General features: G+C 43.8%; 1 protein-coding gene across 1 annotated transcript in view; it reads right to left on the bottom strand.

The window, feature by feature from the left end:
• LOC131934758 (uncharacterized) overlaps positions 1–24,899 on the bottom strand; it is a 131,569-nt gene that overhangs the window by 3,085 nt on the left and 103,585 nt on the right. The window contains exons 11-17 of the mRNA XM_059290872.1: positions 22,563–22,696; positions 12,232–12,382; positions 11,658–11,793; positions 7,421–7,572; positions 6,639–6,764; positions 5,893–5,963; positions 282–1,464 (exon numbers count right to left, since the gene is read on the bottom strand). Coding sequence (XP_059146855.1) covers positions 282–1,464; positions 5,893–5,963; positions 6,639–6,764; positions 7,421–7,572; positions 11,658–11,793; positions 12,232–12,382; positions 22,563–22,696 — 1,953 coding nt within the window. The remainder of the gene's footprint in view (positions 1–281; positions 1,465–5,892; positions 5,964–6,638; positions 6,765–7,420; positions 7,573–11,657; positions 11,794–12,231; positions 12,383–22,562; positions 22,697–24,899) is intronic.

The following is a 24,899-nucleotide window of genomic DNA, read 5'->3' on the forward strand; positions in this document are numbered from 1 at the left end:
GACGAGTTAAAAAAAAAAAGATCGATTATTGGTCGAATTCCATCTGCACATCTTATATATGAGTTGCCGCACCGTAAAGTTTACCAGAGGCCATGACCTTGACCTTCAAAGTGCAACCGTTATTATTTATTTTGAAGGCAATCATCACCTGTCTCTTGAAGCAGAGGTCATTTCAAAGGGATGACTTCAATCGGAGACAATTTCCATCGGTCATTTGGAAGCGACTTAATTAACTAGGACTTCGTTAAGATCGGATGGCAAGTCAAGAAGCCGCGACTTACCTTCAGCTTGAGGTTTCGTTGGAAATAATCACTCTTGGGTTTATCAAAACTCGCGCGCTGTTTCGTGTTGTTGGGCAGGTCACGTGACACGCCATCAGCCATGTTGTCGTGAACTTTGCCCTGGTGCTTGTCGCCTGGCGCCCCATTGTGGCCTCGTCTGGCGCCCTCGTGGGGGCGGTAGCAGATGTCCGCGTCGGTGTAGCTGCCACCCTGGGGCCGGGGGGTGGGGGAATGTGCTTGGCGAGGCACGGAGTCAGACGAGGCTGAGCGGGGAATTTTCGTCCTTTGTTGGTTTTTCGTTTTAGGAATGAGTTTCGTCCCCAGCTCGCCCGAGGGGGGTCTGGTATCTCCAGGATCACCCGTAAGGCAGTTGACACAGTGAGGAGGGTCGGGCTCACCCGGGGGGTGCGTGTCGTCGCTGTGGACATGGACGGACACCCGCGGGACCAAGTTTTTGCTGCCGACGAGGGAGGGCGTGGAGGAGCTACACACGGAGTCAGTGCATTCTGGGAAATCTTCCGTGCTGGGGGAGGTGGGGGACGGAAGGGGGGAGAACTCCCGCTTCTCCTCGATGGGGGACTGGAGGGAAGAGGAGGTGGGGGAGTTGTAGTAGACGCTCCCCTTGCTGGGTGGGGGGATGACAAACGTTTCAGGCGTGTCTCCTGTGTCCCCCGGCCCGCGTTGGATTCGATCCTCTTCAGCACAAGACACAACCTGGCAGTTCATGTCGCTCTCTTTGAGTTGCGATTTGTTTGAAATATGCGAAACGCCGCTCAACATCCCACTATCTACGTAGTGTCTATGCCGACGAGGGTAGTACAGAAAAAACGAATCGGAAATTTTCCTGGAGCGGGCTTCAGGACTATGTGGAGGGTTGCATAGCGACCGCGACGACAACTTCCGTCCTGCGTTGCCGCTGGGTTCAACGTGTAAGGAGTTGCCGAGCCTCGTTTTGGAGAACACGTCCTCGTCCTCGTCACTCGAGCTGGCCGTCTGCCGGGGGTAGAGTTGACCCAGCGTCACCCCGGAGTTGTCGCCAGTGTAGGCGGCGTTGTTGACGCCCAAGGTATCGAAGTCGTATTCGTCCTTTATTTCGTTGCAGGTTTCGCGTAAGTTCTCGAAATCGATTTCTGCTTCTGAATTTTCCGCCGTTTCAGAGGCCGACTGCAGTTGTCTGTGGTAACTGGAAATAAAAATGGCGATTAAAACTGACAAACATACTCGAATATACATACCCATACAAATAAGACATTGACAAAATATCATTGTTACATACGATACTATAACAAAATATTATTGGTACACACTATATAATGACAATATGATAACAAAATATTATTGTTCCCACGTTACCTTAACATGTAAACCAGTAAAGTCTCTTAATTATCGGTTCTCAAAACATTTTTTAAAAAATAAATAAGTAGGTAGGCTAAAAATAGTTTAGTTTTTTTCACAGCTTCTAAAATGTTTACAAATTATTACACACACTTTTTTTCATCACCGCTCCCTCTTTTAAGATCTATTTTTAGCCAGTCGTCCATCCAATATGCCCCCCCCCCCTCCCCCACCATGTCATCCATCACGTGACCCATGTACGTTAAATCTATTAAAACGTTCTTGACCACGGGTAAGCCGTCAACGGTGAGAGGATAACCTTCTTACTAAACTAAACCCTGATTAATGCCCGTCTCCCCCCGTCACAATACACTTCCCCCGGGGGCCCCCCGAGGGGAGCTCCCTCTAATCTTCATAAATGGTGAGCCGGCAACACAGTCCGGACCAAGATGGCGGCCGGTGAGAAATGATTGGCTGGGTAAACAGTGAGGGATCTGACGGTACATGTAAGCCGGTAGGGGGATCGATGTCCATGTTGATGTGGGGAACTTGAGGCCAAGTGGGGAACTTGAGGCCATGTGGGGAACTTGAGGCCATGTGGGGAACTTGAGGCCAAGGGGGAACTTGAGGCCATGGGGGGAACTTGAGGCCAAGGGGGGAACTTGAGGTCATGTGGGGAACTTGAGGCCAAGGGGGGAAATTGAGGCCATGTGGGGAACTTGAGGCCAAGGGGGGAACTTGAGGCCATGGGGGAACTTGAGGCCAAGGGGGGAACTTGAGGCCATGGGGGGAACTTGAGGCTATGTGGGGAACTTGAGGCTATGTTGGCGTGGGGAACTTGATGCCAAGGGGGGAACTTGAGGCCATGGGGGGAACTTGAGGCCAAGGGGGGAACTTGAGGCCAAGGGGGGAACTTGAGGCCATGGGGGGAACTTGAGGCTATGTGGGGAACTTGAGGCTATGTTGGCGTGGGGAACTTGATGCCAAGGGGGGAACTTGAGGCCATGGGGGGAACTTGAGGCCAAGGGGGGAACTTGAGGCCATGGGGGGAACTTGAGGCTATGTGGGGAACTTGAGGCTATGTTGGCGTGGGGAACTTGATGCCAAGGGGGGAACTTGAGGCCATGGGGGGAACTTGAGGTCCTGGGGGGAACTTGAGGCAAAGGGGGAACTTGAGGTCAAGGGGGAAACTTGAGGCCATGGGGGGATTTTGAGGCCATGGGGGGAACTTGAGGTAATGTGGGGAACTTGAGGCCATGTGGGGACCTTGAGGTCATGGGGGGGGGGGGAACTTGAGGTCAAGGGGGGGAACCTGAGGCCAAGGGGGGAACTTGAGGCCATGTGGGGAACTTAAAGCCATGTTGCGTGGGGAACTTGAGGCCAAGGGGGGAACTTGAGGCCAAGGTGGGAACTTGAGGCCAAGGGGGGAACTTGAGGCCAAGGGGGGAACTTGAGGCCAAGGGGGGAACTTGAGGTCATGGGGGGGGGGGGGGAATTTGAGGCAAAGGGGGGAACTTGAGGCCATGTGGGGAACTTAAAGCCATGTTGCGTGGGGAACTTGAGGCCAAGGGGGGAACTTGAGGCCAAGGTGGGAACTTGAGGCCAAGGGGGGAACTTGAGGCCAGGGGGGGAACTTGAGGCCAAGGTGGGAACTTGAGGCCAAGGGGGGAACTTGAGGCCAAGGTGGGAACTTGAGGCCAGGGGGGGGGGAACTTGAGGCCATGTGGGGAACTTGAACCCATGTGGGGAACTTGAGGCCATGTGGGGAACTTGAACCCATGTGGGGAACTTGAACCCATGTGGGGAACTTGAGGCCATGGGGGGAACTTGAACCCATGTGGGGAACTTGAGGCCATGTGGGGAACTTGAACCCATGTGGGGAACTTGAGGCCATGAGGGGAACTTGAGGCCATTGGGGAACTTGAGGCCATGGGGGGAACTTGAGGCCATGGGAGAACTTGAGGTCATGTGGGGAACTTGAGGCCAAGGGGGGAAATTGAGGCCATGTGGGGAACTTGAGGCCAAGGGGGGAACTTGAGGCCATGGGGGAACTTGAGGCCAAGGGGGGAACTTGAGGCCATGGGGGGAACTTGAGGCTATGTGGGGAACTTGAGGCTATGTTGGCGTGGGGAACTTGATGCCAAGGGGGGAACTTGAGGCCATGGGGGGAACTTGAGGCCAAGGGGGGAACTTGAGGCCAAGGGGGGAACTTGAGGCCATGGGGGGAACTTGAGGCTATGTGGGGAACTTGAGGCTATGTTGGCGTGGGGAACTTGATGCCAAGGGGGGAACTTGAGGCCATGGGGGGAACTTGAGGCCAAGGGGGGAACTTGAGGCCATGGGGGGAACTTGAGGCTATGTGGGGAACTTGAGGCTATGTTGGCGTGGGGAACTTGATGCCAAGGGGGGAACTTGAGGCCATGGGGGGAACTTGAGGTCCTGGGGGGAACTTGAGGCAAAGGGGGAACTTGAGGTCAAGGGGGAAACTTGAGGCCATGGGGGGATTTTGAGGCCATGGGGGGAACTTGAGGTAATGTGGGGAACTTGAGGCCATGTGGGGACCTTGAGGTCATGGGGGGGGGAACTTGAGGTCAAGGGGGGGAACCTGAGGCCAAGGGGGGAACTTGAGGCCATGTGGGGAACTTAAAGCCATGTTGCGTGGGGAACTTGAGGCCAAGGGGGGAACTTGAGGCCAAGGGGGGAACTTGAGGCCAAGGTGGGAACTTGAGGCCAAGGGGGGAACTTGAGGCCAAGGGGGGAACTTGAGGCCAAGGGGGGAACTTGAGGCCAAGGTGGGAACTTGAGGCCAAGGGGGGAACTTGAGGCCAAGGGGGGAACTTGAGGCCAAGGGGGGAACTTGAGGTCATGGGGGGGGGGGGAATTTGAGGCAAAGGGGGGAACTTGAGGCCATGTGGGGAACTTAAAGCCATGTTGCGTGGGGAACTTGAGGCCAAGGGGGGAACTTGAGGCCAAGGTGGGAACTTGAGGCCAAGGGGGGAACTTGAGGCCAAGGGGGGAACTTGAGGCCAAGGGGGGAACTTGAGGTCATGGGGGGGGGGGAATTTGAGGCAAAGGGGGGAACTTGAGGTCAAGGGGGGGAACCTGAGGCCAAGGGGGGAACTTGAGGCCAAGGGGGGAACTTGAGGCCAAGGGGGGAACTTGAGGTCATGGGGGGGGGGGGGAACTTGAGGCCATGTGGGGAACTTAAAGCCATGTTGCGTGGGGAACTTGAGGCCAAGGGGGGAACTTGAGGCCAGGGTGGGAACTTGAGGCCAGGGGGGGGGGGGGAACTTGAGGCCATGTGGGGAACTTGAACCCATGTGGGGAACTTGAGGCCATGTGGGGAACTTGAACCCATGTGGGGAACTTGAACCCATGTGGGGAACTTGAGGCCATGGGGGGAACTTGAACCCATGTGGGGAACTTGAGGCCATGTGGGGAACTTGAACCCATGTGGGGAACTTGAACCCATGTGGGGAACTTGAGGCCATGTGGGGAACTTGAACCCATGTGGGGAACTTGAACCCATGTGGGGAACTTGAGGCCATGTGGGGAACTTGAACCCATGTGGGGAACTTGAACCCATGTGGGGAACTTGAGGCCATGTGGGGAACTTGAACCCATGTGGGGAACTTGAACCCATGTGGGGAACTTGAGGCCATGGGGGGAACTTGAACCCATGTGGGGAACTTGAGGCCATGTGGGGAACTTGAACCCATGTGGGGAACTTGAGGCCATGAGGGGAACTTGAGGCCATTGGGGAACTTGAGGCCATGGGGGGAACTTGAACCCATGTGGGGAACTTGAGGCCATGTTGTCGGGAGAGAATAGCCACGGAGACGAGTTAGGGGACGCAAATCAACACAGGGTTGTAATGTCAATAGTCGTTCTTGAAATTGGCTTACACACTGTTTGGGTTTTAATATTTTCATGATTTTCTTTCTTTTTAAGAATGAATTTCAGGTTTCTAATGTTAGCCTAAAATAACAATAATATTAAATCTTTTTTTATAATATGATGAAAACGGAAATAAGTAGAATTGTTTAAGCCATGCATGTTTTAAATGGGACTACTTTCATAGAACTCGCCGGCAGTGAACAGTCTAAAGAAGCGTGTTTAAATGGGGCCGTCATAATTTCGTATGGGTTGTCATATTCGGGCATTTTTCAAATAATTATTGACTTCTTGTTAAAAAAAAAAGGTATTGACTTTTTGTTTTACATTGCAATGAAACTTTACCATGACAAGTTAACTTTACCTGACAAAGAAACTTTACCTGACAATATTGGCCGTGATTTCTTGAAAGACTTCCGCTTTTGTTTTGATACGTTTCTGAGTGTTGGCGCGCTGAAGAAGAAAACGTGTAATCAACTTAATTAAGCATGGCTGATTAGGTACATCCAATCTACCTTCTTTACAACCCAACACACATTTTTCATCAACATTTCAGAAGTTATCAGCGAGTAAAAAAAATCTTGAGGTGGTTGTGTTACATGTTACACTGGAGCAAAGCTAATCAACATAGCAGCCATCCCAGGCAGTTGCAACTTTGGAATGAAATTCTGTACTTAATGGTGGGTAATGTCAATCATCAAAATTTATTCTGTCATTCAAAATCTCATCATTCTGTTCGCTTAACCATCAGACCACATGTTTTTTGTATTGTGTTCCGGGAAATTAGCCAAATACACAATAAAGAAATTTTTCGAAAAAAAAAATGGAAATTGGATACGGGCGCCGGAATCAGACGCTACTCTTTTGAGCCCCTCCTCCCAACACATTCCTCCCAACACATTCCTCCCAACACATTCCTCCCCAAAAAAAAAAAAACAAGAAAAAGAAACCAAAAAAACAACCAAAATAAAAACCAAACGCAGACATTTATTGATGAGATCTACAGCGACTATACCGTCGCAAACCAATGGACATCGAAAGTAAAACAAGCAAACAAACAAACAAACAAACAAACAAACACACACACAAACACACAAACAAACAAACAAACAAAGCAACAAAACCCACCCGTTTCTGTAGCTCGTTCTTCTGTATGAGCCTGGTGAAGTCCCTCTGTTTGACGATCTTGATCATCTCCTGGGCCGCTTGCTTCTGGCTGTACAACATCTCGCTCCGGACAACCCTAAACACTCGCTGGAGAAAAAAAACAGACTGCGTATAGCCAACATTCAGCTAAACAATATCAATAACAAACTGTATAGCCAACATACAGCTGTACAACAACAAACTGTCTATAGCCAACATTCAGCTAAACAACATCAACAACAAACTGTATAGCCAACATGTAGCTAGCTAGACAACAAAAAACTGTGAATAATATTTTACTGGACAAGAGAAACAGACTATTCCACGAACCAAGTGCTTATATTTAGTCTCAGCATATATGTGTGAATACTCGCGACACGATTAACTTCATTAGGTGTTACGTGATATTTAATACTTTAATGACCTCACATTTATTATACGAGATAGTGATCTCACTAATTGGTTCTAATTATTGAGCTCTTTGTTGAGAATAACAAAGTAACCTCCCCCACAATAGTAAGCCGGGGGTGGGGAGGGAGAGGGGTGGGTGCTATGGACATCAAGTTGGTTCGATTACTTAAGCACACACCAATATCACAAAACGAACTGTTTACAAATGCGTGGTATTTTATAAGATGGAAAGTGGGACAGTTACCTGACTGATGAAGTGGGCTGACTGATGAAGTGGGACAGTTACCTGACTGATGAAGTGGGCTGACTGATGAAGTGGGACAGTTACCTGAGTGATGAATTGGGACAGTTACCTGACTGATGAAGGCAAGGTTCTCTGTTTTCCAGAAAGATTCAGGCGGCTGTTTCCTGAGCCAGGGCACGAGGAAGTGGTAGGCCAGGTGCTCCAGCACCAGAAACAGCACAGACAGGAAGACAGCCGACAGCATTATGATGAACAGCCCACCTGGGGACAGGACATAGCACACCTGGGTTAAGTCATTACACGACAGCATTATGTCAGTCATTACACGACAGTCTTATGTCAGTCATTACACGACAGTCTTATGTCAGTCATTACACGACATCCTGATGTCAGTCATTACACGACAGTCTTATGTCAGTCATTACACGACAGTCTTATGTCAGTCATTACACGACAGTCTTATGTCAGTCATTACACGACAGACTTATGTCAATCATTACACGACAGTCTTATGTCAGTCATTACACGACAGCCTTATGTCAGTCATTACACGACAGTCTTATGTCAGTCATTACACGACAGTCTTATGTCAGTCATTACACGACAGCCTGATGTCAGTCATTACACGACAGCCTGATGTCAGTCATTACACGACAGCCTTATGTCAGTCATTACACGACAGCCTTATGTCAGTCATTACACGACAGTCTTATGTCAGTCATTACACGACAGCCTGATGTCAGTCATTACACGACAGCCTGATGTCAGTCATTACACGACAGTCTTATGTCAGTCATTACACGACAGTCTTATGTCAGTCATTACACGACAGTCTTATGTCAGTCATTACACGACAGTCTTATGTCAGTCATTACACGACAGCCTGATGTCAGTCATTACACGACAGCCTGATGTCAGTCATTACACGACAGTCTTATGTCAGTCATTACACGACAGTCTTATGTCAGTCATTACACGACAGTCTTATGTCAGTCATTACACGACAGCCTGATGTCAGTCATTACACGACAGCCTGATGTCAGTCATTACACGACAGCCTTATGTCAGTCATTACACGACAGTCTTATGTCAGTCATTACACGACAGTCTTATGTCAGTCATTACACGACAGCCTTATGTCAGTCATTACACGACAGCCTTATGTCAGTCATTACACGACAGACTTATGTCAGTCATTACACGACAGCCTGATGTCAGTCATTACACGACAGCCTTATGTCAGTCATTACACGACAGCCTTATGTCAGTCATTACACGACAGACTTATGTCAGTCATTACACGACAGCCTTATGTCAGTCATTACGTCATATCGTGAGAAAAGACAGGTTGCCGTCTGTCATTATCTCCCCCCCCCCCATATTACTCCTTAAGGATAGGCACCACGGATAAAAAAATTTTTTTTATTTAACACATGTCTGGTTTTTTAATAAGTTTATATAATTATAGTTGTTAAACTATCGACAAAAATAATATATAGCCGTCAATAGCAGTACTGGTTGCCATGGAAACCGCGAAAAGGTGTGAAAACTAACACCTTTTCAAATCGCTAAGGCTTTGTTCCCATAAGAGATTTTAAAAAGCGGATGAAAGATTTAGATTTCTCAAACCAAACTATACATTTCTACGTTTACTCATTGCGATAGCTTGTACTCAATTTTTAATACAAATTTTTACGTAAATTTATGTACAAAAATTAGGGGGTGGTGTTACATAAATATCAATATTTCCTAAAGTATTGTAGTAAACTTAATGTACAAACGTAGTTTTGTAGATGGTATCATGCTGAATGCACGTGGAATGTTTTATTCTTGTATGACAAAGGGTTCCAAAGCCTTAGCGATTTGAATGTTGAATTTTGAGTAAAAATGCAAAGTTGAGAAAACGTGAAAAGAAGAGCGGGAAAAGGCACTGTGCGTTTTCTCTTATAGAAAACAGAAAAAAACGTCTTGTTATATGTGGAAGAACCATTTGTCTAATAACATACGCTTTGATTTATGTTGTAAGTTTTAGACAGATTTTTTCTATGTAAGCAGAAAATATGTATACAGCAGGTAATGAATGTATGACTTTTAAGTATTACACATCCTATCAATCGAGCGGTATTCTCAGAACAGCTATCTTCAAACCAAATCAAGTTTTGTTTGTTAGCCGGTCTTCTCACTTCAAAATATTGTCTTTCTCTACTCAAATTGTAGCTTACACAAGTTTATTGCCTTATGATAATAGCCTACAACACAACACTGGGTACAACGCTTGAGGCTAGACACGCCCCCTCCACCCCACCCCACCGCTGGATAGTGCGTGAAGAACCGATGAGCCATAGATTACCAATGTTCATTCAACCGCGAATAACACATCTGTGTAGATAGGGTCAAGTACAGGGCCTAAGTGAATGCTTCTCAGCTATCCTATCTACTACTATCTAGTATTTACATTCGTTGCTAGCAAACCCTATACGGAGAGATGGGCATACACATTAACACATATGTGTCGTATACAGTCCGGTGTAAAGCCTGATGAACGCGTTCAAGCCTATCACAGCATGCCGTAACAAGATTATAAACCGGCCGTTGGTTGAATGGGGAGAAGGGAATGAAGGGGGTAAAGGGGATGGACAGTACATTCTTCAAACTGATAGTCATGTCCATGACGCATTGTTTCAGCTTAGTATAAAGCGTACGAAACAGTGTTTGATATTGTTCCAGTGATAATCAACAGTACATTTCTAGGCAAAGTTTCAATTATTAAACTTAATGTTGTTGTATAACTTTAAAACAACAAATAGAAGAGTATACGCAAATGAGGTAAACAAACAAGACAGGCGATTGTTTTGTTTATCTAGAAACAAGATGGCTGCCTAGCACACGTGGTTAGTTGCAGCCTATCTTGAACTATTTTGATTTACTGTACTATAATATGATTGGTCAAGCGTATCAATAAATCTCTTCCCATTCATAATTTTTACGCGCATGCCCTTATATGGAGTTTGATATAAAATTTTACTTTGTAGAAAACAACTTCTATCTCACTTATTTTTAGAACAAAAGAAAAGGTCACTACACCAGCGGGTACACGAGTGCTTGGCCCTTAGATTGCTGTAAAGTTTATGGTGCCTCGCGGGCCATAAATACATGTAATACCCGTTCGAAGATAGCCGCTGTCCGCGTAGTAGTGTTAAAACTTGCCGGGGGGTACCATGTTTCACATCGCAATAAACGGATAACCGTAAGCTGTAGAAGTCCGAAATGTTCGGGTTAGATAGATAAAAGGTACTAGTATCGAATTAAGAAATAAAAATTTTGGGGAGCAAAATTACAATTTTATCGAAAACATGGGTATCTTGTTCCCTTAACATTTACCCTGCAGTTACTTTTTACTACTACCCTTACAAACTGGGAGCGTGGCCTAAGAGGTAGAGCGCTAGACTACCCCGGGTTGGGGTGAGGGTCGAGGAACGGGGTCACTGACTGGTGTGTTACAGTCCATAGGAGTTTTGCTGTCAATGATCTGGGGTGTGGTGAGTGTGAGGTCGGGGTGGGGGGGGGGACTAACCTGTGTGTTCCAGGCCGTATGGGTTGGCTGGCGGGGGGGGGGGGGGCTAACCTGTGTGTTCCAGGCTATATGGGTTGGCTGTCGGGGGGTGGGGGGGACTAACCTGTGTGTTCCAGCCCGTATGGGTTGGCTGGCGGGGGTGGGTGGGGGTGGGGGGGGACTAATCTGTGTGTTCCAGGTCGTATGGGTTGGCTGTCGGGGGGGGGGTGAGGGGACTAACCTGTGTGTTCCAGGTCGTATGGGTTGGCTGTCGGGGGGGGGGGGGGGCTAACCTGTGTGTTCCAGGCCGTATGGGTTGGCTGGCGGGGGATGGGGACTAACCTGTGTGTTCCAGCCCATATGGGTTGGCTGGCGGGGGAGGTGGGGGGTGGGGTGGGGGGACTAACCTGTGTGTTCCAGGTCGTATGGGTTGGCTGTCGTGGGGGGGGGGGGCTAACCTGTGTGTTCCAGGCCGTATGGGTTGGCTGGCGGGGGATGGGGACTAACCTGTGTGTTCCAGCCCATATGGGTTGGCTGGCGGGGGAGGTGGGGGGTGGGGTGGGGGGACTAACCTGTGTGTTCCAGGTCGTATGGGTTGGCTGTCGGGGGTGGGTGGGGGTGGGGTGGGGGGACTAACCTGTGTGTTCCAGGTCGTATGGGTTGGCTGTCGTGGGGGGGGGGGGGGACTAACCTGTGTGTTCCAGGCCGTATGGGTTGGCTGGCGGGGGGTGGGGGGACTAACCTGTGTGTTCCAGGCCGTATGGGTTGGCTGGCGGGGGGTGGGGGGACTAACCTGTGTGTTCCAGGCCGTATGGGTTGGCCGAGGCGCTGAGGAAGTGCTCACACTGGGGTCGGGTCAGATATTTCTTGCCCAGCTCCTGGATAAAACCGCTCTCTGTATACCGGATAATCTGGTTGGACATGGGGATCTGGGGGAGAGGGGATGATTAATGGTAGAGAGTGATGGGAGAGGGGGAGGATTAATGGTAGAGAGTGTTGAGGGAGAGGATGAGTTTTAGAATGAGAGAAGATGAAGAGAGTGCTTGAATAAGTATAGGAGAGTTAGCGATGGGAGGAATAATGGGAATAAATGATAGGAAAATCGTTAAGGAGTGCGTGAGTGATTGAGTGAGTAAGTGAATGTAATCCAATAAGTGAGTGATCGAGCGAGTGAGTGATCGAGTGATCGTGTGAATGATCGAGTGTGTGGATGAGTGATCAAGTGAATGAGTAATCGAGTGAATGAATGAACGAGTGAATGAGTGGTCGAGTAAGTTAGTGAGTGAGTGATCGATCGAGTGATCGAGTAAGTGATCGAATAATGGAGTGAGTGATCGAGTGAGTGATTGAGTGATTGATCACCTCACCTTCAGCCACGAGTGACGTGGCAGACCAAACGCGTACCGCTCGGTGCTCGAACCTTTCCCCGCCAGCTTGATCTTGCAGTCCTTGTCGTACCTGACCAGGGCGAACTCCAGCAGGGGGGCGTCGTCCAGGTACACGTCGATGCTGCGGTCCCTGGTGCCAGAGAAATAGGGGGAAGTCCGGATATGACGTCACGTAATTTTAGTCTTCCATAAAAAAAATCCTGACCCTCCCCTCTTACATTCTCGGCCAAAATTATTGCACCAAGTTCCAATCCCCGCCACACACAAAAAAAAAACATTTTTTAAAATAAAAAACTACAAAGTTTTAAACATTATTATATATATATATAAATACTACCCCAACTTAGAACATCGTCACAGAATCCAGAGTCCCCTCCCCCCCTCCGCCCCCAACTGCTTTCTATGTGCATAGCGTCATCTATAGACGACCGGTTCTTTTAAAACACGGTAACCATGGAAACCATGGAAAACATGCCGTACACTGTGTTGGCCCCTATCTCTATTTGATGGCGTCTTACACTCTTCCTGCAAGCCATCTAGTTCCACCATGCCGCCCGACCCTCATGTTTTAGATCCTCCGATATCCCCCCCCCCCCCCCACCCCCACACACCCTCCGTACTTCCTTATGCTCTTATCCTAGACTTCGGAGCATTCAATCTAATGGCCATTAGGAAGATAACAGATGACTTCACTGTAAGAGTACCAGGCTATATTGCACAAGACTACAATGGTGGTACCAGGCTATATTGTAGTGCAAGACTACAATAAAGGCACCGGGGTATATTGTAATACAAGCCTACAGTGGAAGTACCAGGCTATATTGTAGTACAAGACTACAATGCAGGTACAAGGCTATATTGTAGTACAGGCCTACAATGGAGGAACCGTGCTACATTTTTACAAGCCTACAATAGAGGTACCAGGCTATATTGTAGTACAAGACTACAATTCAAGTACCAGGCTATATTGAAGTACAAGACTACAATACCAGACTATAGATGCCAAACTTCAAGCGGCCAAACACATTACTTAGAGAAGTAAGAAAGAAAATGTAGTTTTTCTTTATCCATTATGATTAGAAATATTTCTTTCTTATTTTTCTATTAATTATCAACAGAACTTCTTTAAAGAATAAAAGAAACGTAAAAAATAAGACATCTAAAAGGCATTAAACGAATCAAAGATTGCCATTTGGGAGTAATTGGCCAATAATTGTTTTATTTACCAGAAATTTATTCACTTATGCCAGACAATCTAGTTACAGCATCGAAACTGTATGCTGTTCATTCCTCTGTGGTCTACTCAAACTGCTTACATTTTAACATACAGATGACCACATAACTTACATTCTAGCATACAAATGACCACATAACTTACATTTTAAGATAAAATTGATCACATAACTTACATTTTAAGATAAAAAGGACCACATAACTTACATTCTAACATACAAATGACCACATAACTTACATTCTAACATACAAATGACCACATAACTTACATTATAACATACAAATGACCACATAACTTACATTCTAGCATACAAATGACCACATAACTTACATTCTAACATACAAATGACCACATAGCTTGTATTAAAAACAACAGATATCCACAAAGTACACTAGTACACCTACACACACACACATACATACGTGCACAATCACATTATGCAAATGAGTGGATGGGATTTCCCGCCCACTGCCCCACCCCGCCACGAATACATTACATCACTTCCGCCTTGCTGCATAGCGCTAGAGCAGTGGTCCCCAGGCTAGTTTGGACCGCCCCCCTCCAAGACGAATTTAGCGTCACAGACTAACACTATTAGCCTCGTTTGGCTACTTGAGAGAGAGAGAGAGAGCGAGAGTGAGAGAGAGAGGGGGGAGAGGGAGAGAGAGATAGAGAGAGGGGGAGAGAGATAGAGAAAGAGCCAGAGAGAGAGAGAGAGAGAGTGGGAAAGAGGGAGAAAGAAAGAAAGATAGGTGTCGAAATATTTTATTTGAACACAATTACAAAAAACCCCGGAAGAAATCATTGATTATCTCTCTCCCTGCTCGAATATATATATATATATATATATATATATATATATATATATATATATATATATATATATATATATATATATATATATATATATATATATATATATATATATATATATATATATATATATATATATATATATATATATATATATATAACACATAGTTTGACAAACATAGACTCCAGACACATATGACACAAAGAGGCAATAAACATATTTGAGATAAATAAAACTGCTTTTGCAAGGATCAATAATATCTTCATTTAAAAAGCTGCTTCATATTCTAAACGATCTTTCATACATGATTCAATACAATTCCAGAAAATGGCGAAAAAAAATTCAATTTTTGTTGTTGAATTTCTAGGAAAATGAATACTAAAGTCTAAAAATACTTGAAATAATTAATAATGAGTTACTGACCCTTCCTCCCTCCCCCCTCCGGTACATTAGCTAAGCGTTGTTGTTTCATTCAAGGCGACTTGAGATGTACGCTGTATGTTGTTGTTTGATGTCGCAGGAGTTTACCAGAAACAGTCCAACGATACAGTCGTATGGTCCAGAACCCCACATACACACCGCATATTACGTTTCGACATTACGTCTTCGTCAGACAAAATACAATAATATACCTCGTACAGTGCTAGAGACGGACTGAAGAAAAATTTACCTCCAAATTCAAAGAGTTCTATGAAGAAGTCATGTTTGGTAGTAGGAACTTCATTTATACACGCCTATCTATTCATTTAACTCGTTTTCTTAAATATAGACTCTTAGACATTTAACTTATAGAAACCAAATTTGAAGTCATAGACACAAATGTAAACCATATCTAAAACCGGAGTGAGAAATGTAAAGAAGATTGAGGAAAAAAAATACAATCCTTGCCCCTCATCTATTTTCCGAAAGCTAATAATAGACCACGGGGCAGTCGCGAGAATAGGTCAACATGGCGGATCACACGTGGTTATTGGGCGAGAACCAGACGGCAAATCAACACTCGGGTAGGTTGACTTAGAGAAGAGAATGAAAACAGAAAAAGTATTACCGGAAGTGACGCCAGCACTCTGGATGATGGGGGGAACAGCGACGGTAATGTTTCAAGATGTTTGCGCTACTCCTTGAGATGTTGGACATCCCGCTAAGGCTGAGTTGGCTGTGGGTAGGTTTGTTGGTAGTGTACACACTGTACCCGTGTGTTCAACTCACACACGAATGTTCTCGAACACACGGAGATCTGGCTACAGACCAGACTAGCAGAACTACAAATATCTACAGACCAGACTAGCAGAACTACAAATATCTACAGACCAGACTAGCAGAACTACAAATATCTACAGACCAGACTAGCAGAACTACAAATATCTACAGACCAGACTAGCAGAACTACAAATATCTACAGACCAGACTAGCAGAACTACAAATATCTACAGATCAGACTAGCAGAACTACAAATATCTACAGACCAGACTAGCAGAACTACAAATATCTACAGATCAGGCTAGCAGAACTACAAATATCTACAGACCAGACTAGCAGAACTACATATATCTACAGACCAGACTAGCAGAACTACAAATATCTACAGACCAGACTAGCAGAACTACAAATATCTGCAGACCAGACTAGCAGAACTACAAGTATCTACAGACCAGACTAGCAGAACTACAAATATCTACAGACCAGACTAGCAGAACTACAAATATCTACAGACCAGACTAGCAGAACTACAAATATCTACAGACCAGACTAGCAGAACTACAAATATCTACAGACCAGACTAGCAGAACTACAAATATCTACAGACCAGACTAGCAGAACTACAAATATCTACAGACCAGACTAGCAGAACTACAAATATCTACAGACCAGACTAGCAGAACTACAAATATCTACAGACCAGACTAGCAGAACTACAAATATCTACAGACCAGACTAGCAGAACTACAAATATCTACAGACCAGACTAGCAGAACTACAAATATCTACAGACCAGACTAGCAGAACTACAAATATCTACAGACCAGACTAGCAGAACTACAAATATCTACAGACCAGACTAGCAGAACTACAAATATCTGCAGACCAGACTAGCAGAACTACAAATATCTACAGACCAGACTAGCAGAACTACAAATATCTACAGACCAGACTAGCAGAACTACAAATATCTACAGACCAGACTAGCAGAACTACAAATATCAACAGACCAGACTAGCAGAACTACAAATATCTACAGACCAGACTAGCAGAACTACAAATATCTATAGATCAGACTAGCAGAACTACAAATATCTACAGATCAGACTAGCAGAACTACAAATATCTGCTGTACAATGTGGTCTAGGTGCCGTGTTAGATTTAGGGCTGAAGCTGACATCTAATGAAAAACTTGAGGCAAGCTCGATTGTAAAATTTAGGGCTAAGGTTGATATCTAGTGTAGAAGTTAGGCCTGGGTGCGTTATATTTGATGATGTAAAGAACAAAATATAGAGAACTGCACAGGGACGCACATCACAGCTATAAACGTCCTTTAAGTATATTGTATCTCTATCACAAACCACTTGATCTTGACCAATGTCAGGATCCATCGATGTTGACCAATGTCGAATCAATCCACCGATGTTGACCAATGTCCCCTCGATCCACCGATGTTGACCAATGTCCAATCAATCCACCGATGTTGACCAATGTCACATAGATCCACCGATGTTGACCAATGTCCAATCAATCCACCGATGTTGACCAATGTCACATAGATCCACCGATGTTGACCAATGTCCAATCAATCCACCGATGTTGACCAATGTCACATAGATTCACCGATGTTGACCAATGTCCAATCAATCCACCGATGTTGACCAATGTCACATAGATCCACCGATGTTGACCAATGTCGAATCAATCCACCGATGTTGACCAATGTCACATAGATCCACCGATGTTGACCAATGTCCAATCAATCCACCGATGTTGACCAATGTCACATAGATCCACCGATGTTGACCAATGTCGAATCAATCCACCGATGTTGACCAATGTCACATAGATCCACCGATGTTGACCAATGTCCAATCAATCCACCGATGTTGACCAATGTCGAATCAATCCACCGATGTTGACCAATGTCCCCTAGATCCACCGATGTTGACCAATGTCGAATCAATCCACCGATGTTGACCAATGTCCCCTGAATCCACCGATGTTGACCAATGTCCCCTGAATCCACCGATGTTGACCAATGACGATCCACCGATGGTGATCAATATACCTTGAATCTACCAGAAAAAAAATATCATTGACCGGATTATGATGGAATGTTCTTGTACATTCACCACGCCGCCATGACGTTCACGCATGCGCAGAGCCTATTACCGGTGACGTAGCAAAGATTAGCTGGAGTTGTCATCGATCTCCAAATGTAAACTCTGGTGTCTGCTGCCGGTCGTCTTTGTTGGCCGTGACGTCTATTTCAACCGGCAGATTCGTCTTTATTAGCCGGTTTATTTCAACCGGCAGATTCGTCTTTATTAGTCGTGTCGTCTATTTCAACCGGCAGATTCGTCTCTATTAGCCGTGTCATCTATTTCAACCGGCAGATTCGTCTCTATTAGCCGTGTCGTCTATTTCAACCGGCAGATTCGTCTTTATTAGCCGGTTTATTTTAAGCAGCAGATTCGTCTTTATTAGCCGTGTCGTCTATTTAAACCGACAGATTCGTCTTTATTAGCCGGTTTATTTCAACCGGCAGATTAGTCTTTATTAGCCGGTCTATTTTAAGCAGCAGATTCGCCTTTATTAGCCGGGTCGTCTACTTTAGCCGGCAGATTCGTCTTTTTTAGCCGTGTAACGTCTGATGTCTGTTTCACGTCTGCTAGAAATTGGGTTGATGGGACGTGTGATGGATGGCTGGTATCTCTAACACTGATGGGAAGGGGGGGGGGGCTGCCATCTTTGTCATGGATAGGGTCCCTTCTTTCTTTAGATAGGTTACCTACCATCTTTGTCATGGATGGCTGGTTTCTCTAACACTGATGGGGTGCCAACCATCTTTGTCATGGATAGTGTCCCTCCTTTCTTTAGATGGGTTACCTACCATCTTTAACATCGAAGGAGTGCCTAACGTGTTTAATGTGGATGTGTTACCTGCGAGTTTAGACGTGGATAGCATACCTACCATCTTAGAGTGAACGGAATACCCATCCTCTATAATGTAGATATGGTAACTACCATCATGATGGTGGTTTCCCCATTCTATAGACCCCACCAGCTCATACATATTCTCTAGGCATGTTACATTAAAACTTTTCTGATGCAAAAACCAAATCCTAATCCAAATAGACATGGGCAAGCCCATCCATCCCGAGAATGTATCTATGGGCACCCCTGGTGGTTGTATTGATTGCTAGACCCGGGGTGTGGGGGTGGGGGTGGGGGGGGGAGAGACAGCCCTGACATCCATCTTATCTCCCCCCGCGTCTCATTTCTGCCTTGTCATCAAAATGGCGTCAATCGCTCGAGTCACGTGATCAGGGCGAACTTTTTTCTCTTCTCTCTGTGAAACTTGTAGAAATTAGGGGGGTTAACTCCAATCAAGTTTTCTGCATGTGGGTCTTAGCCTCAATCCCAAGCTTCGGTAAGTGGGTCAGCGTCACGTGCTAGTTTTTTTTTGTTCTGCTTTAGCGCGAGCTTCATTAACATGCATGAAGCCTTTTTGTCATTTTTATCTGACGCGGAGAAATACAGAGTTCCTGTTGTTGTGGCGCTGAAGTCTTAACTCGCTCGTGTGATATTTGAACTTGGTGTGAATGTTGAGACACACTTTTACTCCATTTAAATTAGACACATCGAACCGGCCAGGTCGAGAAAGGGGTCATGGCGCATAGGCTACTCACATTCTTTTTTCTTTTGGCGTCCAGGTACACGCCCGGGAGAGGAAAAAATACAATCTTAACCCCCGCGCTCAAAGTTACATTGTCTCACGAGGCTAAAAGAGCCACACAGACCCAGACACACAGACATAAAGAGATACACAAACAGACAGACAGACAGACAGACAGACAGACAGACAGACAGACAGACAGACAGACAGACAGACAGACAGACAGACAGACAGACAGACAGACAGACAGACAGACAGACAGACAGACAGACAGACAGACAGACAGACAGACAGACAGACAGACAGACAGACAGACAGACAGACAGACAGACAGACAGACAGACAGACAGACAGACAGACAGACAGACAGACAGACAGAAATATATATATATATATATATATATATATATATATATATATATATATATATATATATAAATATATACCGTGTGTTTCTTTATTTTTTCATGCATAGACACATTTCACAGTAACACTTTTACACGCTAGCTAACAAGAAAACAAGCCCCCCCCCCTTTACAGTCGTTCACCCCACTTTCACCCTCATTTGACTTTTGGGGGTAGAAATACATAAACATCCGGGGTTAAAAATTGTGTTTTTTTTTAAAACACAAGACAAGAATAACACGTTTATTAAAACATGCATTGACCATGAGGAAGGTAAAAAAACTCCATGGCTATTTCATAATAATCTCACTGTAACAAACACTACACCAGCACCACCAGCACCACCACCACAATCAACAACAACAAAACGCACCAACCCGTCCCTCGTCAAAACTCCCGCGACACAACTTAAACCAACGACAACAACAGAGAGGTCAGCTGCCGGCAGTTCAGTCCTACTAATCATCACCTTACCTCATCACGATGTTAACCTAACGAGTTCAACGTCATGATGTTAACATCATAGCGTTTAACTAACGATGTTAAACTAACGACGTTAATCTGAACAATTCTAAAATCTTCAATTGATGGTCATTTACGAACGCTATCGACTGTAATTTTAAAAAAGAAAAACAGCAAATAAACTGAAAAACAAATTAGGGTTTTCGATCTTCAAATTGCAAATTTAATAATAAATAATGTAACCACACCAACTAAACAATCATTAAACTAAAACAAGAAAAAAACCACAACTACCACAGTTAAGTGAAAACTGTTGTGTGAAACATAAATCTCCTAATTATAAATAGACAGACTTTCTGTTTAGTTTTGCTTTTAAATATATGTTTCCCATGAAACTCGTAGAAGAAAGAATTGAGCACCACATTAACAGCAGTGTGTGTATACTAGTGCGGAAGATTAGTACTATCTAAAAAAAAAACTTAATTACTTTCCAATGAGTTAATTCGTCATCTAATTAAGTAGCATTTTAGGTCACGATACAATGTCTTCGATTCTTGACCTAACGGAAAATTTTAAAATAACTCGTTCAGGTAGAAGTGTACGATATTTTATTCGAAAGTTTTCCGACCGTGACGGACGATACATGGAAGAATAAAAAATAAATTCATCGGAAATAGCGTAAAGTACTACTTCCGTTTTCCGGAAATTACTCAAAATTTGACAGAAAACATAGCATTAGATACTTATGTGTGAAATTTCGTCTAACAGAAACTGTACTCAAATTAAAGGCTTTTAAAAAACCAAAAGTAGAATAAGTTATATTTGCCAGAGATGACACGTTTTTTTTCCGGGCATCCATGGGCATTGGTCTGTAACCTCACCAAGTGTGTGTGAGTGGGGATGGAGTTGGGGCGGGTGTCGTGGAGCAATTTTTTTTCGATATTTATAAGGCGCCGGTCAGTCGCTGTAACTTTGTAGCCCTCGGCGAGGACCTAGAGTCTGACTGATTTCCCCCCCCCCCCCCCCGTGTTCTATTCGCCGGAGGACAGCGCCTGACAATTTTAAATCGCCTGCGGCATCCGAACAATTTACTTTATAGATATATATATATAACAGGTAATAACAACTCACGGTCTTTTAACTTTGTATTTCGAAGAACATAATAATATTGATCTGAGCTTCTGGATAGCTGAAATGGTCTAGTAGTCTAGTTTAAACACTAACCTTAACTTGTGGATAGCTGAAATGGTCTAGTCTAAACACTAACCTTAACTTGTGTATAGCTGTAATAGTCTAGTCTAAACTAACCTTAGCTTGTGTATAGCTGAAATGGTCTAGTCTAAACACTAACCTTAACTTGTGTATTTCTGTAATGGTCTAGTCTAAACACTAACCTTAACTTGTGTATTTCTGTAATGGTCTAGTCTAAACACTAACCTTAACTTGTGTATTGCTAAAATGGTCTAGTCTAAATACTCACCTTAGATTGTGTATTGCTGAAATGGTCTAGTCTAAACACTAACCTTAACTTGTGTATAACTGAAATGGTCTAGTCTAAACACTAACCTTAACTTGTGTATTGCTAAAATGGTCTAGTCTAAATACTCACCTTAGATTGTGTATTGCTGAAATGGTCTAGTCTAAACACTAACCTTAACTTGTGTATTGCTAAAATGGTCTAGTCTAAATACTCACCTTAGATTGTGTATTGCTGAAATGGTCTAGTCTAAACACTAACCTTAACTTGTGTATAACTGAAATGGTCTAGTCTAAACACTAACCTTAGCTTGTGTATTGCTGAAATGGTCTAGTCTAAACACTAACCTTAGCTTGTGTATTGCTGAAATGGTCTAGTCTAAACACTAACCTTAACTTGTGTATTGCTGAAATGGTCTAGTCTAAACACTAACCTTAACTTGTGTATAACTGAAATGGTCTAGTCTAAACACTAACCTTAACTTGTGTATAACTGAAATGGTCTAGTCTAAACACTAACCTTAGCTTGTGTATTGCTGAAATGGTCTAGTCTAAACACTAACCTTAACTTGTGGATAACTGAAATGGTCTAGTCTAAACACTAACCTTAGCTTGTGTATTGCTGAAATGGTCTAGTCTAAACACTAACCTTAACTTGTGTATTGCTGAAATGGTCTAGTCTAAACACTAACCTTAGCTTGTGTATTGCTGAAATGGTCTAGTCTAAACACTAACCTTAGCTTGTGGATAACTAAAATGATCTAGTCTAAACACTAACCTTAGCTTGTGTATAGCTGAAATGGTCTAGTCTAAACACTAACCTTAACTTGTGTATTTCTGTAATGGTCTAGTCTAAACACTAACCTTAACTTGTGTATTGCTAAAATGGTCTAGTCTAAATACTCACCTTAGATTGTGTATTGCTGAAATGGTCTAGTCTAAACACTAACCTTAACTTGTGTATAGCTGAAATGGTCTAGTCTAAACACTAACCTTAGCTTGTGGATAACTAAAATGATCTAGTCTAAACACTAACCTTAGCTTGTGTATAGCTGAAATGGTTGAATCCACGTAGTAGAGCTTGGCCCTCATGCCTAGCTTTGGGTTAATCCTGCTCAGATACATCTCCACCGAGCTGGATTTCATGACAGCCACTCTCTTGGTCAACAACTGTAGACAAGATGGAGCCCGTAATTACATCAGCCGTCATTAGTAGTCCCACCCGTCTACCCCACCCCCGGGATATAAGCCTGTTAGTGTTTATTACCACCCTAATTCGGTACCCCGCTAATGGAATTGTTGTTATTATAGACATTATTTTGTGTATTGAGTAATTTTTTTTAAAAGAAGAGAATGATGGATATCAGAGAAGATTTGTGATGGCTGCGGCTATTCGTAGTTCACTACAAATAGCACTCGGAAGGCTATTCGTACTCTGACTAATCAGAACGAGGCAGTTCTTAAATTCCAATATATATGCAAAATGTAATATGATTTAGAACTAATGTTTTTAGATCCAACCTTATCACCAACCTTAAACCCTAACCTCTAATCAGTAGCGTACGCAGGGGGGGAGCAGGGGGAGCGGCGGCTCCCCCTCTGGCCATTTTTAGCAAAGTGGCGCCTTTTTGGAAACTTTTTAAACTCAAAGTTTTAAACATTGATATTTGTTAAAAACTTATCTTTGTTCGGCACATCTATGCAAATCGCAAGATTTATTTCATGCAGCAATTAATTATAACAGTAATAGACTAGTAGAGTCAACGTTTACAACACGTATTAGCAGCTGTATCAGTTTGTCATTCTAAAAATAACCATTACGATGCATTGCAATGTTTTAAAAAACCTCTACGGGTAGTACCACTTGGCAAGAGGGGTATTAAGTTTAAGGCAACTGTATAATATATTTGCTTACGAACAATTGAATTAGAAAATGTTACATATACAACTTCAAACCTAATTAGTTTATATATACAGTTTAAATCGTGTAATTTTTTTTCTCAATTACATTTCAGACACAAATACTAATGTGGCACCTCTATTTAAATTTTCTAATGGCGAACTTCGTAGCGGTGGGGAAATTTTGACAAGGTCAAAAACGTCATCACGATGAAATAGTAGTATTCTGACAGTTTTGGCGATACTGATTACGATTACAAATTATATGAAACAGTATCAACTTTCCATTAATCATTATTTTAGTTTACTGGGTCTAGATCTATATTATATTTGAATAATGCTATATTTTGTATTAAAAAACAAAAGAAGAACTCAATTTAAACTAACACTGATCGCACAGTTAATTATCCGCTACTTATTTAAATCTATTTTTGAATCAGTATACATGCGTAATTGAATATGTATGGGGGTCGTCCATAAATGACGTCACACTCGGAGGTGGGTCCGTAGTTTTGTGACGGTGTGTGATGAGGGGGAGGAGGGGTTCAGATGGTGTGACGTCACACTTTTGCATTATAAAAAAGCAATGTTAGAAAACGAAGTTTAGACGTTATTTTGCATTTTAGAAAACTGTTTTAATAAATTGTTCAGACAAGATTTTGGAAAATATAGCTGTTTAAAAAAATTCAATTTTAATTTTGAGGGGTGGGGGGGGGGGGGTTGTAGGATGAGGTGTTACGTCATTTTACAGGGGGGTCTGGCTTTTTGTGACGACGTGTGACAGAGAGGAGGGGGGGAGGTAAAAATCGTCAAAAAAAGCGTGACGTCATTTATGGATGACCCCTATGTTTAGAACAGTCATCTAAAACTGACGCTATGTTCATTCTGAGTTGGTTATCCCCCCCCCCCCCACCCCCACCTCACCACCACAATTGTGTAGAGCGACATTAATGTCACACCTAGGTATACGCTGGGTTGCATAATTGACCTAAAGTGACCGGACAGTGGTGAATGAAGTTGAACCCCCCCCCCCCCCCCAAACCCACCTAGAACTCATCTGTTAAGTAAATTTGGGAAAACGCGTAATGATGTACCAAAGTACCATGCCGAAACAGATTATGCTGCGTTCATTGTTTTTGGTTGAAGTATATATATATATATATATATATATATATATATATATATATATATATATATATATATATATATATATATATATATATATATATATATATATATATATAAGATATTACAAATTCGGCGCCTTTTTTTTGCTATTTTCGCTCCCCCTAATCCGAAAACCTGGACACGCCTCTGCCTCTAATCTTAATCATTTATCCCTACCCTAAACCCAACCTTAATGCCCAACCTTAAACCCTAAAGTAAAATTTGCACATGCGCAGGACAATAAATTTAGAAATAAATCAATTGGTCGGCTAAAAATAGCGGACTACGACTAGCCTTCTGAGAGCTA

Source organism: Physella acuta, unplaced genomic scaffold, assembly GCF_028476545.2.
Source record: "Physella acuta isolate Inbredline_101_S28 unplaced genomic scaffold, ASM2847654v3 ptg000117l, whole genome shotgun sequence".
NCBI lineage: Eukaryota > Metazoa > Mollusca > Gastropoda > Physidae > Physella > Physella acuta.